Source organism: Balaenoptera musculus, chromosome 15, assembly GCF_009873245.2.
Source record: "Balaenoptera musculus isolate JJ_BM4_2016_0621 chromosome 15, mBalMus1.pri.v3, whole genome shotgun sequence".
NCBI lineage: Eukaryota > Metazoa > Chordata > Mammalia > Artiodactyla > Balaenopteridae > Balaenoptera > Balaenoptera musculus.
Window position 1 is genome coordinate 82,266,897 of NC_045799.1, and position 18,769 is coordinate 82,285,665.

At 50.8% G+C, this 18,769-nt stretch overlaps 1 protein-coding gene across 1 annotated transcript in view; it reads right to left on the reverse strand.

Moving 5' to 3' along the window:
* The window catches only part of LOC118880647 (myosin-16-like), a 53,774-nt gene that overhangs the window by 26,368 nt on the left and 8,637 nt on the right, over nt 1–18,769 (reverse strand). Inside the window, 13 exon segments of the mRNA XM_036824389.1 lie at nt 248–329; nt 1,704–1,840; nt 5,120–5,240; nt 6,603–6,720; nt 7,404–7,491; nt 8,408–8,466; nt 9,253–9,379; nt 11,091–11,270; nt 13,094–13,264; nt 14,878–15,146; nt 16,020–16,158; nt 16,968–17,071; nt 18,512–18,610. Coding sequence (XP_036680284.1) covers nt 248–329; nt 1,704–1,840; nt 5,120–5,240; nt 6,603–6,720; nt 7,404–7,491; nt 8,408–8,466; nt 9,253–9,379; nt 11,091–11,270; nt 13,094–13,264; nt 14,878–15,146; nt 16,020–16,158; nt 16,968–17,071; nt 18,512–18,610 — 1,694 coding nt within the window.

Consider the following 18,769-nt stretch of genomic DNA (forward strand, 5'->3'; position numbering starts at 1 on the left):
CCAGGGGTGAGGCACTGCGCTCCAAGCCCACTTTTGTGGGGAGGGGGCTCTCTGCATCCTAAGTGGGTTTTATTTTGAGGGATGAGTTGAAAGGTGGGAAGACACACTATCGTTTTTCTCAGGGAGGACTCAGCCCCCGCCTGGAAGGAGGCTACACTCTTCCTGCAAGGTGCCCGCATTTTCAGACTGTCCCTGCAGCATCCCCGGGAGGCCCCTCCGCCCAGGACTGCGGCCCCTCAGTCCTCACCTTGTTGTAGAGCTTCCACCAGCCCCAGAAACGCAGCTCCAGGAACTTGCGTGTGTTCCGCTGGATGACCTTCAGGCCAATTCTGCAAAAAAAAAAAAAAAAAAAGGGAAGAATCCAGCGTTGCATGGGTTAAAATGAAGGAGTGTGTGGAGGGGGTGGGGGGTGCAGGACGGGGGACTGGCCTCCCCGATGGAACCAGCTCCTCCAGGACAACTCAGGGCTGAGCTCATTTCTTCCTGCATTTCCCCTCCTTCTGCTGCCTCACTGGAAATCATCCGTTAGTCTCCAAATCCCATCCAAATCCCATCCGTCTGCGGTCTCTGGAATCAGCCCTCCTTGTCCCTGACTGCTTCCTTCAACTGTCATTTACGGAGGATCTTCTGTGCACTGAGTCCCACCACTCAGCCCCTAACTGGTGTCCCTGCTTTTGGCCGGGGTCACAGGGGGCCTGCTAGTGGATATCAGGACTTCATTACTGTTATTATTTATTCATTACTGTTATTATTACTAATACTATGACCACAAGAGCCAGAGTCAACCACAGGGCGGCCAGGGCAGCCAGAGCTATTTTCTAATTACCATTTTAGGGAGATGGCTGAAAAACACAATTCTGAGGGCAGCGATTTGCGACGAGGATTTCTGGCTTCTAATCCTGACTCTTTCTGCATGAACCTGCCCCAGTACCTTAACCCCTCTGATCTCAGTTTCCACATCTGTAAAATGGGGGTGCTGATCCTACCACATCCCTCTCACAGCATCATCGTCTGGATCAAGTAAGGGGAAGGCTGTGAAAGTGACTTGTAGACTGTAAAGAGAAGGGTTTATATTAGGTGGTCCCTGTTAGCAGTTGAATTGTGTCCCCTCCCAAAAGATACGCTGAAGTCCTAACCCCCAGAACCTGTGAATGTGATCTTATTTGGAAATAAGAGTCTTTGCAGATGGAATTAACTTGGTTTTAGATGAGGTCATATTGGAGTAGTGGGGGGCCCCTAACCCAAGATGACTGGTGTTCTTATAAAAAGAAGGAAGACCATGTGAAGACAGACACAGAAGAAGACCTTGTGAGGACAGAGGCAGAGATTGGAGAGATGCAGCCACAAGCCAAGGAGTGCCTGGGGCTACCAGGACTGCAAGAGGCAAGAAACGCTTCTCCCCTCGAGGCTTTGGACGGAGCTTGCCTGCCAACACCTGAATTTCAGACTCCTGGCCTCCAGAATCATGGGAAAATAAATTTCTGTTGTTTTAAGGCACCTGGTTTGTGGTACTTTGTTAATGGCAGCCCCAGGAAACCAACACAGGCCGCCAAGAGGGTTCTTTGGGACAGCAGAGACATTGGCACCCTCCCTATCTCACTGCCCAGTGTCACTGGTGGAGCTGAGCACCGTGTGTGTGGAGGGGTCCCCGGTCGTTCCATGTGGATGGTGTGGCTTCAGTGGGCCTGCCCCACCGGTGCTACCTTCGTTCCAGCATCTTCTTGAACTCGACCCTCGTGAGGAAACCCCGGAGCCGACACTGAAGCATCGTCATGATCTTGGCCAGACGCTCGTCCCGCATGTCCTCGAGCTTGGCCAGGACGCCTGCTCGGAAGAAGACCTGGGGGAAAGACACATGGATCTGAGAATAGCCCCTCTGTCACCAAAGCAGCTGCTTAGCGGGGAGTTCAAAATCAAAGCACAAGAAGTTCCGACGGGTCCTTCAGAGTTCAGAGACCCTGGGAAACAGCTGGCCCTGGCCTGGACATCTGCACGGCAGGACATGCCAGCCTCGGCATCTATTTCCTCTCGCTCCTGGACACTCCTATGGGCTCTAGTCCTGGCCTTGCAGTTACTAGCTGGGTCACCTTGGACATGCCTCCTCACATCTCAGGGCCTCAGTGCCTCATCTGTGAAATGGGGCTGTTGATCCCTCCCTTAGAGGGTTGCTATAAAAATTAAATGAGATAACAGGGGGAAAGTACTTCTGCCAACTGTGAAGCTCTGAGTAAAATGTGATAGATCGTTTGGATCTTCACTGCTACCTACGGTGACTGCCTGGCAGCAGGGTGCCAACGGGCCTTTCTTTTTACCACTATGCAAAGCAGCCTTGGGACAGTCATGGTCCCACGGGATACGGGAGTGAGGAGAGGGGGTAGTGGTCAGCAGGGGGAGTTGACTTTCTAGAAAGGGGACAGAGTTTTCCCAGTGATGCACAGTTTCAGGCATCCGGCTCTGTTCTCTGAGTGGGACTCTTCCCCAGGAAAACAAGAACAGCTTTGCAATGCACGTTAGAAAGGGCCAGAAGCACCCAACCTCAGGGCAATGCGAATTAAGGTCACAAGATAACCATTCCCCCTCCCCGTAACCTGCAACACTGAAGACTTCTGATAAAACAAGTGTTGGCAAGTATGTGAATCAACGAGGGGGTGGGTGGTGAGTAAGTACAGTTTTGGAAATTGGTTGTCACTCCCTCAGCGTGTATCTCAACCCTGGCTGCGCGTCATCCCCACCTGGAGGGCTTTGGAAAGATGCCGTTGCCTGGGCACAGGTGACTTCAAACAGTTTCTGGGGTGGGGAGCTCAGGCATCAGTGTTCCAACCTCTCTGCCCCCACCCTCAGTCTAGATGATTCTAATGTACAGCCAAGGTTGAAAACTTCGTTCTAGAGAAATTCTTGCATAGGGCCATGTGTGAGGATGTTGATAGCAGCATTATTGGTAACTGAAAAAAGAAGGAGCAATCCAATTTCCAAGGACAGGAGACAGGACAGTTGTGGCATGGCCATCAGAAGTCCTATGATACGGCTGTGACCATGAACGAACGTCACATACCAGCCAACAAGGATGAATCTTAGAAACATGATTAAGTGACAAAAGCATGTCGGATAAGAGTATATCAAGTACGATACTTTCATGAAGCTCAAAACCAGGCAAACCTTGGGCCATGTGCGTATTTGATAAAACTGTTTTTGAAAAGGCAAGGGTACAGTTAACATTCAGGACAAAGGTTACTCCTGGGGGTGGGGAGGAAGGAGAGGAAAGAGATGTAAAGATGATGTTCTGGGTTTTTAAGTGGGCTCATGGGTGATCGCTTTATCAGTGTGTTTTATAATGCATCATATTTTTTATAGGCTTCTAATAGGACATGATAGAAACTTCTGGAAGTATAGAAGGAATCAGGAGACCCACACCTGGCCTCAGCCTGCTTTGGTTGTGCTAGGGCACCTTGGTTAAGTCACTCTCCTCTGGGGGAACTTGGTCTCCTCTCCTGTCCAGTGGGAGTGCAGGACCCCAAGTCCTTTCAGCGCTGGGAATCTCTGATTCTACATGTGGGGGCAGGGATTAGAGCCCCCAGATTAATTTAAGGATGAGGATGCTTGGATACTGACAGGAAAGGATGGAAAAGGATGCTTCTTCCCTCTGCCCTCTCCCCACCAATCATGGGGTAGAGACATTGGGCTTGATATTTCCAGATTAATTGTGGTTGAGGTTTGGTCTTTGAGGAGCAGTGAGGCAAGCATGTGGCCGGTGGGGAAGGGACCACATGAGCCAAAGCCAGGGATGGGGACACAGTGTACAGGCGGAGTCATTCTGTTCTTTGTTCTGCCCCTGCCGCCAGAGCCTGCCTGGCACCGGGGAGCAAAGCAGTCCCCAGCAGCCCCGGGCCTTTACCTGCACCTGAGGTGCCCCATGCAACCCTTGAACAACTGCAAGATCAGTCTGTCTGCCCAGGGGTAGCTGTGTCAGATACAAGTCACGTGACTTCCCTGATCCCATGACGAGGGGCCTGAGGCCTGCTCTGTCCTGCCTAGTTCTGTGAAATTGGACACGTCACCTCTGTGTCTTCCCCAGGCTTTCTTAAGTTTCCCATCCATCAAAGGTGGGGTGGGGGAAGGAGCTGGTCTCCGAGGTTCTCTCCGGCTCAGGTATTCAGTGATTCTGTGACAAAGCCTGAGAGTTCCTGTAAGTCAATTTATCTCCACACAGCACGTCTCAGCGATACAGGAGGCCAAAGCTAATGGTTCTGGCAGGTTTGAAGGCAGTATTACAATCCTGCTAACACCAATGGCTACAAAGCAAGCCGTAGGGAGCTAGGGACTCTTTCTGTTCTGTCCACCTGCGTATGCCTAAGCCTAGAACTGTGCCTGGCACGCAGGAGGCACTCCGTACGTGTTGGATGTACAGGCAGCTGGGAGCTTCCCTGGGCATCGTGCCACACCAGGCCCGCGGAGAAGCTGGGCCTGCCTGTGCCCCCCGCGAGACCAGGACGGGCAGGTGACCCACTCCAGGCTGCACAGCGGCAGGCTCTGAGCCTGAGGCAAAGCCAGGGCCCCTCTTGCATCACCCTGACTGTCACGTTGGGGTGCAGTCTGGTTGGGCAGGTGTCGATGGACACCTCCCACCATCAGCCTGGCCCTTACAATCCTGACAGGACTCTGCGGGGCCAGGAAGTGGGACAGACATGGGCCCCATGAGTCAGGATCAGGCGGCCGCTCTGTCTGAGTCAACCCTGACTCGCCTGCCAGCTCAGGGCTGGGGCTCGCAGTGTGGGTGGGCTGGGATTAGGGTGCTGCACCCCCAGACCTCGCCCACACACGTACCGTGGTGCCCCGGTCCAGTCCAGGACCTTTATTCCGATCGGCTGCGTTTATTCTTAGAAATCTGTGGCCCATGCAGTCCTAATATTCTCCTGTTTATTGAGTACCTCTCTGTCTGAGCTGGGTTCTCACGCACGCTACTCCCAATCCTGTGAGATTGGCTTTACCAGCTCTGATTTTTCGGAAGAGGACACAGAGGCTCTCCGCAGCTGAGGGGCTTGACCGCCTGGTCTACGGCTGAGCTGGAATTCACACCCTGACACCCACCTTCCTGGGACAAGGCTGAGTGGGAAGACCCTACCTTGGTGTGTCCGATTTTGTATTCATTCGCATCCAAGTCGATGGCCCCGAGCAGCAGCTCTGAGGCCTTCTTGTTATCCACGAACCCCTGAGGAATCGCGCTGGGGTTCAGCTCTTGGTACCTGTTGGGAGAGACGACGGCAGTCCCCATCATCCCCAAGTTGGCAGCCCAGGAAGTCTGCCCTCACAATTATCATGGACCTGTGAGATGGCCTTCAAATCGGGGATTGGACTTGTTCCGCAGAGGTCCACGGCAGGCAGAGGGAGGGGACTGACAGGAGACACTGGGGAGTAGATGTCGCTGTGGGTCAGAAGTTCAGCGGGGAGGTGGCCTTAGAAATGAAGACATGAAAATCTTTCCTTCCTGATCTTTTCCTCCAGACATGGGAGAACCGCTTCTTTTCCTGACCTGCCAGTAGCTCCCTTAGTCCTTCCCCAGCTAGGGACTTCAGAGGGCTTGGACAAGATGACCTCTAGTGACCCTTCTTGCTCCATCAATCTGCGGTCCTATGTTCTAGCAGTTAGGGAAGGGGTCGAAGTAAATTAACCTCTCAGGTGGAGGCCTCAGTTTGGGTTCCCCCAGAATCAGACCTTGAGACCAGGATTCAAGTGCAAGTAGTTTATCTGAGAGGTGGCAGAGTTGGGGAGTGGGTCAGGGAAGCCAGCAAAAGGCATGTTATCAAGCCAGTTATCACAACAGGCAACTGGGGCTTCAGGCTGCTGGGGGACCCTTGTGTGCTGGGAGCAGCTCCCCCTGGCTCACAAGCAAGCGCCTGTGTGCATCTCTCCCCAACCCTGCATTCAGTGATGTCACATTGGTAGCTTGAAGTCAGCCATGGTGGGAGTATTTATACCATGGAAATCGGTAGATACTACAAATCAGGGCTTCTTTTCTTTTCTTTCTTTTTTTTTTTAAATTGTTACTTGTGTTTGTTTATTAATCAGGACTATTCCTTGCAAGTGACTGAAACCCAACTTGAACTACTTTAGGAAAGGGAGAGGAATGCACTGACTCATGAAATAAAAGGAGAGGTTGAATAAATAAACCACAGAACAGGGCTTCTTTTCTTAAAAAAAAATTTAACTTGGAAGGCCCATTGTTAAACATTTACCAACACACAGCTGTCTGAGAGCCAGTATAGAACATGCCTCAGAGTTAGCCCATCATCAGGGTGAGGGAGCTGAAGCATTTATATGTCAACTGTCCTTAGTCATTGGTCGAGGGCTGCTCCTGGGGAGGCATTAATTCCTGATACTTTCAGCCTGCCAAGTAGCAAAGCAGGCTCTAGCAGCCAGAGAGAGCCCTTGGGCAAAGAAATGCAGGTGCTGGCTATTGAAAGTTGGGCCATTGTGTACTGAAGCAGACAGTGAGATAGTGTCCATCACTGTACCCCTAGTGTCTGCTCCAATGGGACTACATTTATCAAGAGTCAACCCCTGGAGACCAAGAACTGTACTCAAGGTATCGGGAAGACACCACTCACCTCTCTTTGAACTCTGGGTACTGCAGCCTGTTTGGGAAGCCCTTCCTGCAAATATGGATGCCTTCCAGGACTCCATTGCAAGCCAGCTGGTGCATGATCAGGTGGGCGTCCACCACACCTGCCAAGAGGGAGGGCACAGGATGGGGAGTCACTACCCTAGGGTACCCTAGGCCACTCCTTGCCACTCAAGGAGGCTGAACTGAATATCCAGGTCTTCAACCCAAATCTCCTCCAGTCACTGCCCAGGGTGTCCCAGGTCCCCCACAATTCAGCCAAGGCCCAAAGGCTCTCCTGAGTGTGACTTCTGCCTAGGTGGGCACCACTCTGCTTTACAAAGTAGCTAGAACGTGCTGTTTGGATGATCCACTGTTGGAGGTTCTTTCAATGCCCTGTTTTACCCCAGTCATTCCTGGTGATTAAAAGTGGACTTAAGGGGCTTCCCTGGTGGCGCAGTGGTTGAGAGTCTGCCTGCCAATGCAGGGGACACGGGTTCGAGCCCTGGCCTGGGAAGATCCCACATGCCGCAGAGCAGCTGGGCCCGTGAGCCACAATTACTGAGCCTGCGCGTCTGGAGCCTGTGCTCCGCAATAAAAGAGGCCACGATAGTGAGAGGCCCGCGCACTGCGATTAAGAGTGGCCCCCGCTTGCCACAACTAGAGAAAGCCCTCGCACAGAAACGAAGACCCAACACAGCCATAAATAAATTAAAAAAAAAAAAAAAAAGTGGACTTAATTTGGAGTGAACCCCAACTTCACACATCCTGAGGACTTCCAGCTGGGAGACATGTCCCCATGATGTACCTGATTGCTTGAACTCATTGGGGACAATACAGCGGACAAAATGGGGGGAGGTGCTGTGGAGGGTGGCCATCAGCTTGTTCAACTGCTCCTGGGGGTAGAGGGAAAGAAAGAGTGAAGCTCGGCGTTGGTGTTGCAGGGCACCCATGCTCAGGAGAGGTATTTGTTTAGAGTTTAATTAATTTAATTACAATGCCAATTCAGTGCTTTGGTCACACCAGCCACTTTTCAGGTACTCACTAACCACATGTGGCTAGTGGCTATCGTACTGGACAGCATATTGGACAGTGGCTGCCGTATTGGACAGAAGAGAACATTTCCATCATCGCAGATAGTTCTGCCAGATAGTGATGCTCTCAAAGGTCCAGTAACTTGCCCAAAGTGACATGTTTTACATAGAGAGGGGCCCTCTGAGTTCAGTGCTGGCTCATCGTAGAATCTTGCTACTAGAAGGAACCGTAGTGCCTGTGTGGACAAATGCCTCACCATTTTTAACTTCCCTACTGGATGATCCCTCCTCTTCCACTTGGATACGTCCAATGAGGTGGCCCACTCTGCCTCAGGACAGCCGGATCCTTGGGAAGTATTGAAATCATTCTTTGTGCAACATCTCACCATTGGCTACATTTCTGCCCTTGGAATATGTTTCCAGTAGTGCCCAAACTTTGTGGAAGTTGTGCCCAGCCCAGAAGACCTGCCAGCACAAGATCTTAGGCACTGATATTTCCACTTGTTATGTTGGGCAAGTCCCATCATTCTCCGGGTTTCAATCTGAAACAACGCAGTTAGACTGGACCATCTTTAAGGGTTTTTTCTGCCCTATGGTCCTGTGGTTCTGCCCCCTCTTCAGAAGGAAACGGACCCCTGAAATGAAAGAGGCAACCATAGGCATAGAAATGAAATCATCCTGTCCTGGGCCATGAGGTGGCAGCCAGACCACTACACCATTGGAAGGGATGGGTGGGGGCAGCGGTCACAAGGTGGTCTCTGGGGCAGCCCCTACTTACCCTGTAGAAGTTGGAGACGGTCATGAAGGAGGACCCTCGTTTCTGCTTCTTGCTTCCAGCTGAGGAAGCGAGATAAGCATGCTTCACATCAGTACCCAGCACAGGGGCAGGCAGCCCCATTCAGTGCTCTGTGTCAAGGACGTGCATTCTCTGGTTTTGAAAAGACTTGTCTGGGGACTAGATGAGGTGGGACTCCCCACACCAGGAAAACAAGATCTACCAGGGAGAGGGTGAACGGGCTGACTGTGGCATAACAGTCACAAGGAGTGCCGTGCTTCCTGGAGGGTCTGTAGCCCTTTGTGATTTAGGACTGGCCCAAGGCAACGCACTGCTGCCATTGCCTGGGGAGGAGGAAGAGCCCGTGCAGTCTGGAGGAATTGCATGCTGGTGGCGCGCACATCTCTGAGCCCAAGGAGATGTGCAGCTCTTGTCCCTCTAAGTGGCGGCCCTGTTGGGTGTTCCCCTATGGGTCACATGACCTCGACTGGCTAGGAGGCAGAGCTGAGCTTGACATTTGGCTCAGACAGGAGAACAGGGAGCAGAAAATAAGCACAGAGCTTTGGGGCATCAACTTTTCCAAAGCAATATCGCTCCACCTAGACGTGATATGGGCCCAGTGATCAATTCGGTTGATGGAAGAAGCTCCCAGGATGCATCTGTACCTCTTTATTGCAGTAGCATCCATAGCCGACCTCAAGCAACTTGTCATTTATTCATTCATTCGTTCGTTCATTCATTCATTCATTCAACAAGAGTCAAATATGAGAGTTCTTGTTTTTTTTCTACTTCTGGCCACTAAAGGGTATCGGCACAGAGAGACTGGACACACGAGGGGTCAGCCATACTTGGAGCCTCCTCTTCTTTGAAGAGAAGGGCTAGGAGCCCCAGGCTTGATTTCTGGAACAAGCCCACCACTGTTTCATTCAGGGGGTCTTTGTTCTTCTCCAGCCAGCCCGTGATGTTGTAACCCACCTGGAGGGGGGCAAATGCCAGTGGTTACATTTCAGGCCCAGATTCCACCTTTCAGGTCCCACAGCCAGAACCTCGACCTACATCTCTGTCCACTCTGGGTTCCCAGGACCAACCTTCAGCCCCATCTCCTGGGACTTCAGTTCCTGTCCTGATGACTTGCCTGGAGTCCTGGGATGTCCATGAACCCCCATCTCTTGGGCATTTGCAGTTTGCCTGTCTAGGGCACCCTGTCTCTGAGCTTTACCCACACACCAGGACTCCCCAGCTACTCTTTGCCAGGTGTGACCTTCTCTTACATGTCTTGCTTTCTTGGCCACACTGAGCCTCCCTGACCCCTGGGTCTTCTTCTACCCAGGTTGGCTGATCTTATTCCTGGTTCAGTGATTGACCTTGACCAGTGGCATCCCAAGCAACATGAAGAACTCCCTACAAGGGCATCTGTTCTCTCCTTGCTGAGAAGCACACATCCCCCCGCCATTGCCTGGTGGGAGGGGGGCTCCATCCATCCAAACTGGGGGCTTCCTGTGTCCAAGTAATTGGACATCCACTAATTTCTGGTTCCCATTTTGCCATGTAGCCCCAGCTGGAGAGGCAAAGAGGAAGGTGTCTTTCAGATCCTTCCATTGAGCCCAGAGAACCTAGGGATGCAGATGAGAAGACAAAACCTTTGGGCTTTCCTTCTCCCATGTGGTGTATGATATTCATCACCTCTGGGCCTCATCTTAGAGCCTTCTTGGAAGTGCATAGGCCCCATTTGACTTTGGATGTCCTGTTGCTACAAACACCGAGCCCTTCTCATTTCATCGTGGAGGGTGGGGTGGAACACTGCAATTCGGCCCCAAGCCCGTTTGCTCTGGGTAGCGGCGCAGTCCATTTGGCCAGTAATTGGCATTATCATGGTTGTTGAGATCATAAGAGCTTGGCCCCGATGCCCAGTCCAACAGCAGCTTTCCTGACAGCTCTGTCCTAAGCCTGCCATTTCCCCGCAGCGAAACCCAGAGAGGCTCAACAAACTCCTTGGTAACAGGAGGCATTGGCATGGATGGCAACACTGATTGTTTCCCCCATCAATTGTTCAAATAAACCTGAGTCCTGGCTGCACTTAATTTCCCTCTTCCCCAAGGACTAGGTTTGTCATGAGTGAAAAAGCCACTCCGTAAATGTCACCTTGTTAGTTTGGTGGCCATGTGCTGTCAGAGGGATGAATCAATCAACTGGGGAATAATTGATGGACTCATGGACTTTTTTTCCTTCTTTTTGCAAGTTTTGTCTGTTTTTTTTTTGGCCTTGCTGCGTGGCATGTGGGATCTTAGGTCCCCCAACCAGGGATTGAACCCGTGCACCCTGCAGTAGAAGCACGGAGTCCTAACCACTGGACCGCCAGGGAATTCCCTGCAAGCGTCGCCATTTCTGACCAAGATCGAAGTTCAGCCGTCAAACGGAGGGCCGTAGACAATGGCATGGCCCTGGCGGGTCTGAGGGCATGAACTGCTGGGCATCCTTGGCTAGATTGCTTTGGAACTCCCAGAGGGAGAAGTGAGGAGGAAGTACAAGCCAGAGGTCATTTCGATCAGCTGATCACCCTGTTCGATGGTGGCTGGGTTAGTGGGAGGGAGGAAGCCTCAGGGAGGGTGTGGCAGGACAGACCTACATTTGTGGGAGCTGGAGGCACCGGGCAGGTGGCCACAGGGGGTGCCGAGGGGGTACTCACGGTGCCTGCATAGTGGACAAGCTCGAAGTGGGCCTCGGGCCCCTTGCCCTTGCTCCCCTTGGGCTTGAAGAAGTTGCTGGACTTGCCCAGGTGGTTGTCGTACAGGGCTGCCTTGAACGTGGCGTCGGTGGCCTTGGGGAAGACGCACTGTTCCTCCAAGATGGAGAAGATGCCCATGGGCTAGAAGGGAAGAGAAGCGGATGGCATTAGAGGGGGCCAACAGGGTGACTCTGGTGCTGGCCTGGGGCTGGTGGGAGGGGTGCCCCAGACCCCATGTGGCCAGCCAGGATGCAGAACTCTGGGCAGTGACCTCTGGGAATGGTCTAGTCTTCCGTGGCCTTCGAATGCCACGACCTTTTAGACTTGAAAGAGGCTAGAATTCATCAGGTCCAAGAGAAGGGAAGACTGACGTCTCTGAGGGGGCTACATAGCTCCCCAAATGCTAATCCCACCCAAATAGTGGTGCCAGGCAGGCTTGGCTCTCAGAAAGATGGTGACATCATCAATGACACCTGTCTTCTCTTCTAAGGCAGACTCCTGGAAGAAGGCAACGCTTGATCCCAAAGCTCAAGCATGAGGGCGTTTCAGGCTCTGTGACAGCTGGACAGGCAGGTATTTGTAGGTATTGCGGGACAGGCAGTCCACTGCCTGTTTTGGAGACTTTTCCAGGGAGGTAAGGCTGGCCCCTATTGAAGACCCCTGGCTGCCTGGATGATAGCTTCTCTATGATGGGCCTGAGGGTGAACCTCGGAGACAAGGTATGTTCTTTCTTTATTTTTTTAACTTTTTACTTTGAAATAATTTCAGGCTTGCAAAAATGGTGCAAAGCATTCCTGTATATCCTTCATCCAACTTCTCCAAATGTTACCATAACCTCTGTACATAATGATGAAAACTAAGAAATCAAACTAAGAAATCAAAGTCTGTTCGGACTTTGTTCAAATTTTGTCATCTGTCTTTTTAATGTCCTTTTTCTATCCCTTTTCTGCATTTAATCAAACAGTATATATTATTTTTTCTTTTCTTTTAAATTTTTTTTTTAAGTTTTTTTTTTTTTATAAATTTATTTTATTTATTTATTTTTGGCTGCATTGAGTCTTTGTTGCTGCACGTGGGCTTTCTCTACTTGCAGCGAGCAGGGGCTACTCTTCGTTGCAGTGCATGGGCTTCTCATTGTGGTGGCTTCTCTTGTTGCGGAGCACAGGCTCTAGGCGCGCGGGATCAGTAGTTGTGGCGCACGGGCTTAGTTGCTCCGCGGCATGTGGGATCTTCCCGGACCAGGGCTCGAACCCTTGTCCCCTGCACTGGCAGGCGGATTCCTAACCACTGTGCCACCAGGGAAATCCCCTTTTAAATTTTTTTAAAAGATTTATTTCACTGAAGTGTAGTTGATTTACAATTTTGTGTTAATTTCTGCTGTACAGCAAAGTGATTCAGTTATACATGTATATATACATTCTTTTTCATATTCTTTTCCATTATGGTTTATCACAAGATATTGAAGATAGTTCTCTGTGTTATACAGTAGGACCTTGTTGTTTATCCATTACATATATAAAAATTTGCATTTGCTAATCCTATATATTCCTGAGTGAGGCCATTTGTTAAAACATTCCCTATGGTGTGATTACAGGGGAGGCTAATAGATGGCCTTGGTTAAAACCCAACTCTGCCGCTCATAGGATGGATGACCTTGGATAGGTGACTTCCTTTTTCTGTGCCTCAATGTTCCCATCTGTGAAATGGTTATAATAAATTCCTCCCCACCATTGGTAGCTTGTGATGATCCAATGAGTGAAGGCATAAAACAGCCGAACTAACAGTGGCCATTGCAGTGGCTGTTGTACCCATTTTGCAGAGAGGAAGCTTGAGGTCAGATAAACTGAGGTCATCAGCCATGTTGCTGACTCCCCTGAAACCACAGGCCCCAGTGAAATCCCTTCCTGAGATGTGCCCCAGGGTCCCGACCTCTCTCCAAGCCCCTCCTTTGAGAAGTGTGGTACCTTTTCCAGGAGGTCGACACAGGCCTGCAGGTCAAGGCCAAAGTCGATGAAGACCCATTCAATGCCCTCCTTCTTGTACTCCTCCTGCTTCAGCACGAACATGTGGTGGTTGAAGAACTGCTGCAACTTCTCATTGGTGAAATTAATGCACAGCTGTTCGAAGCTGTTGAACTGCGGCAGGAAGACAGAAAGAGGTGCATTAGCCCGGACGCAGACACAGCCTCTCCCGGGATTGAGAGCTGGTCCACAAGCAGAGCTAAAGCTTGCTGAGGGCCGACCAGTGTCTGGCATTTCCCCGGATGCACCCACCACCCAGTCAGCGCTCCCATCGGCCCTGCGAGAAGCCCTTCTCAGCTACCCTCCCCTGCAAAGGCACAGAGCCCGGGCCACCCAATGCTGCTGCCAGCACCCAAAACTCAGACTCTGGCCCCGTGTGGTTCATGAACATCAACGTGCGAAGAACCATTTTATTTCTCGAGATGGATCATTTGAGATGCTTTATGGGTCTGACCGCCTGTGTGCCTTTAGACAGTTCTCTCTCTCTCTGGTTTTTCTCATCCTCATCTGGACGATGCAGCTGTTTGAGGGGTTTATAAGCCTTTTTATTTTTTTTAAACCAGAGACTGCTTTCTCTGAATGAAACCCCGTGCTGAAGCCTCATACGAAAAACAGGTCAAAGGAGAGGTGCCATTGTCATCCCAGAGCAACCTGCATGGAGCACGTACACGTGTCAGACCCTGGCTAAGCTGCATCTGCTCAACACCCTTCCAAGGCAAGAATGATCAGCGTCCTCATCAAAGACGGGGACACGGAGGCACACAGCTTGGAAGTGGAGGAGCTGGGATTCCAGCCCCATTTGTCTATCGCACCTGCCCTGCTGTTGACACAGGTGTCCTCCTCTCTCCCTGGCCTCACCCTGCTGGCCATCAGCGGCTGCCCAGGAGTCCAGGCAGCGTGGTTTGGAAACTCTCTCTAAGGCTCTTTCCACCTATGGAATTAAATGATTCTACTGTAGACAGCAGCCACATTAGCCTTTTAGAGCCTGAGAGAAATTGGGCTAAACTGTTTTTTTTTAACCCATCTGTGGCTAGTAGAAATCTTAGAATAATAGGACAGTGGAGCTGAAATGGACCTTAGAGGTCATCTCTTCCAGACTGCTCATTTTAGAGTTGAGACAGCTGAGGCTCAGAGAGGGATCGCCACTGTCCAAAGGCCACACAGCTAGTTGGTGGCCAACCCGAGTCCAGAACCAGGTCTCCCGACTCCTAATCATGCTGCCTCCAATGACAAAGGTAAAATCTTCCTGACCCACGGCACTCGTCTTATGATGAGACCTGAGCCTCATTTGTGTGGGCAAGAGGTGGGAGCCACCAGTAGTGTGATGATAAATCAGCTCTCTCTCTCTGAAAAAAAAAAAAAAAATCCTGATTTGTAGTGTTGGCTGATCTCCATGGTGTAAATACACCTCGGACATGTGTCAACAGGATGGCAACTGGTCACAGAGTTCTTGAAAATTCACCAGTCAGTTCTGGTGAGCCAGTACAGGCTGGATCCAGCCAGCACGGTGCTCATTCTATCTGTTATGTTCTCCCCGTTCTTTGTGACTTGGCACCGTACAAATGAAGATGGAACTTTCCAGAGGCCAGAAGTCAGAGAGCCAGGAGCAGACTGAGATGGGCCGGCCCCAGGTCCAAGGTGAGAAACAAGAGAACCTTGGTGAAAAGTCGCTTATCAAAGGAGGGTGGCCACCCCAAAGCAGAGACGGAATGCGAGGCCAGACACACCTCAAAGATCTCGAAGCCGGCAATGTCCAGCACCCTGATGAAGAACTGCCTTTGCATCTTGGTGTCCAGGGTCTTGTTGATCCTGACCACCAGCCACTTGAACATCTTGTCATAGATGGCCTTGCCCAGGGCCCCGATGGAGTTCTGGCACTGTTCCATGTTCTGGCCCTTCTGCACAAACTCGTTGCCTGCTTTGACCCAGGGCCTGGTGATGCCCTTCTGGAGCTCCCCAGAATTGAGACCCATGAGATGGGCGACTTTGTCGGCCACTGAGTAGGGACGGAAGAAGCAGGTGAGTGAAAGAAAGATGGTGCCCTGCCCCAGAGAACCCCAGCACTGTCTATCATGTTTAGAGGAGGGGTTGGGGGGAGGGAGAGGAGACCCCCATGTTGCCAACAAGAAAACAGAGGTCTGAAGCTGTGCCATAGATATACCGTGGAATACTATGCAGCCATAAAAAGAACAAAATTTTGGCATCTGCAGCAACATGGCTGGACTTGGAGATCATTATGGTAGGTACAATAAGACAGACAGATAAAGGCAAGTACTGTATGGTATCACTTATATGTGGAATCTAAAAAATACAACAAACTAGTGAATATAACCAAAAAGAAGCAGACTCACAGATATAGAGAACAAACTAGTGGCTACCAGTGGGGAGAGGGAAGGGGGGTAGGGGAAAGATAGGGGTAGGGGAGTAAGAGGTACAAACTATTAGGTATAAAATAAGCTACAAGGGTATATTGTACAACACAGGGAGTATAGCCAATATTTTATAATAACTATAAATGGAGTATAACCTGTAAAAATTGTGAAGCACTATATTGTACACCTGTCATTTATATAATATTATACATCAACTATACTTCAATTAAAACAATATAGGAATGAGGGGAAAAAAAAGAAAACAGAGGTCTGATACGGTGTCCACGCTTGCTCAAGGTGAAGGGGCAAAGCAATATAGAAGCCAAAATTATGTCTCCGACTCTGTCGTGCCTTCCCAAGGATCTTGATGTCTGGATATCAAAGGAACATTCTCGGTTTACAGCGTGTCTCTGAAATGTGCAGGAAGCCCTAGAGAGCCCCGAGCCCCTACCCCCGCCAGCTGCTTCCTCCCTGCACGGCCCCCGCCCCACACCTACCCTCCGTGGTGTCCACTTCAGTCTGCTCCTCTCTGGGCTTCTGCTTGAACTTCATGTTGCCAAAGTGCATGATGCCCCCAGTCAGCTTATACACGCCGATCTTCTCCTCGGGGCTGAAGCCCAGCACGTCAAAGGCTACCTGCAAGGCCACAGGGACAAGAAAGCCGAGAAACTTCTGGCTCACTGTTCCACAGAGTGGAGGACACTGTGGGGTGGCACCTATAGGCTGCTGCGGCACGCTGTGGACTCTGGAGGTCAGACACACCCTGACCAGAGAGAGAGAGGACTGTTTTCCTCCAAGGAGTCCAGACCAGACGCTCCATGAGATAGTCATTGTATTTCTTTAACCTCTCTGGCCTCAGTTTAGTCTTCTGCAAAATGGGTGGTGGTAGGTGGTCATAAGGATAAACCAGAATGATGTGTAAATGTTTAGTCCTGTGCTTGGCACATAATAATAACCAGGAAGTAGTGTTATTCTTCTCATCATTATTACTGTTTAGGATCCTTGCTAGGTACCGGGAGAAGGGGAAGGCAAAGGTGCATCAGGAATCAGTTCGGCTGTCAAGGAGGAGAGAGTACACAGTATTCCTAACAGAATTCTCAGGTGCTCCATGTCACAAAGAAGGAGAGAGAGGGTGTCGTGGGAACTGGTGAGACTAGAGGGTCACATCTAGCTGGGCTGGGGAGGAGGAAAAGTCACATGGAGTAGTCGGCCCCGTTAAGTCCCTATTGCTTTCCAACTCAACTCTGCAAAGAGAAACTGCTTGCTACGACAGCCTTGGGGAAAATGCCAGCTGCAACCCCGGAAATCTCCATGGGAGAATCCAGGCTGCTGCCTGGTGGCTCTGAGTGTCCCCCCCCCCCATCCCCGACCCACCCAGTACTGGTGGCAGTGCCTGCAGGTCCCCCAGGTTTCCCTGTCTTTCACCAGCCACGCTGAGTACTCACGTCTGTGACCTGCAGCTCCTCCCCGTCGTCCATGTTGTCCACCATGGTGACGCCCTGGCTCACCCAGCAGTACTGCTTAGGGTTGGGGACCAGCAGCAGACTCTCTGCCAAGAGCAGGAAAGCGGGTTAGCAGCGTGGTGACACGTGGTTTTCTTCTTCTTCATTTTTAACCCGTATCTCCACATGCCTCCCATGTGCCAGGCATGATGGTGTCATCGTGGGGGTTACAGGGCTGAATACGACGTGGTCCCTGCCCTCTGGGATCACCCAGAGTCATGGAGGGACTTGAACAGGGCATATGAAGAACTTTAGAGTGGCAAGAGGGTCTCTGGAACTTGGTTGTGCCCTTTGTCACTTGGTCCAGTACCTGGCACCTAGGAGGCAACCAGTAGATATTTTTGGAATAAACGAGTGCATATCTTTCTCCTTTCTCTCTCCTGTAAAGAGAAGGTCGCACTCAAAGGCAGAAGGTAACAGGACAGTTGCAGCAGGCAATAGTAATCACTTGCATATAATATGCATGGGATGTTGTCACTTTTACAAAGAAATATGATCACTTCTATTTTTCTTCAAATATGTGCCCCTCTTGGTCTATCTTTGTTTTTTCACTTTTGGAAGAGACATGGATGCAAGAAACATTTTCCTCTCCTTTCCTCTCTACTGTTGAGAAAAACTACAGCCCAGGAAGGAAGATAAATGGTGCCTGCCACTCTGCTCTAGGGTCAGAAAGGCAATAGAGCTTGGTGGGGAGTGTGGTAGACAGGAGCGCTTGAGCTCCATCCAAAGGGTCCACCACCACTCAACTGCCTTGATCAGTGCTACATGGGAGGGCAGGCCCATGGCTACCAGATCTTCTGCTATTCCAGAGAAACCAGGAAATAGGGTTTTTAATGTGAAGCTTTACAATTTCAAAATGGCATATATTAATTAAAAAGTACACTGTGTCCAACACAAATAAAACACATCTGTGGGTGGGGGATGATACCCAGTGCCTTAGTCTCTGGCTGGGTTAGGAGGTGTGTATGTGGAAGACTGAGCCTTCATCCCTCTCTGGACCTTAGATCCTGAGCAGGTCTGCCATGGACAGTTGAGCAGGTTGTTGCTTGCACAAGGGCATCAAGCTGAGGGGGTGAGTGCAGTGTGCTTGCCAAGCTGTGTACTCAGTGGGCTACATCCACTCAGAGGGGAGCCTGTCACATGCGGTCGTCCTGGGCTGACATCTCTGCTGCTGTCCGAGCAAGACATGGGGGGTCTAAAGCCCTATATCCCAGGTCCGTGTCTCAGCCATGAGTTGCAGGCATCTCAAGGCCCCATCTGTGAAATGGGCCAGCAATAGTGTGAAGCCTCATAGGGTGCTGTGAAGATGGATGTGAGTAGAACTTTGAGAAACTTCCCTGTAACCTCTTCACATAACTCTAAACTAAAGGGATTCATGTAGAACTGCACGTATGACACCAAACCCTCCATACATGGGAATGCTTTCGTTATTGAAAACAGAGGAAAAGCGAGTTAAGGGACAATCAGACAGACATAAAGATCTTTACCGACAAGCTCAGGCTTCTTGTTAGAGAGAATCTGGTAGAAAATGTGGTAGCTCCTCTCAGCTGCTTGCTGTGAGATGACACGAGATTTCTCTAAGAGATCTGGAAGAGAATAAGCAGACATGCCCATGAGTTCAGTCCATTCTCCTGGAGTGCAGGGCTGCATGGAAAGCAGGGTTCCCCTCCCCATAAAGCCCAGGGCCATGGCCAGTCATGGGTCCACTCTTCTGCCCCAGACCCACGGCCTGGGCGGGGGGCTGG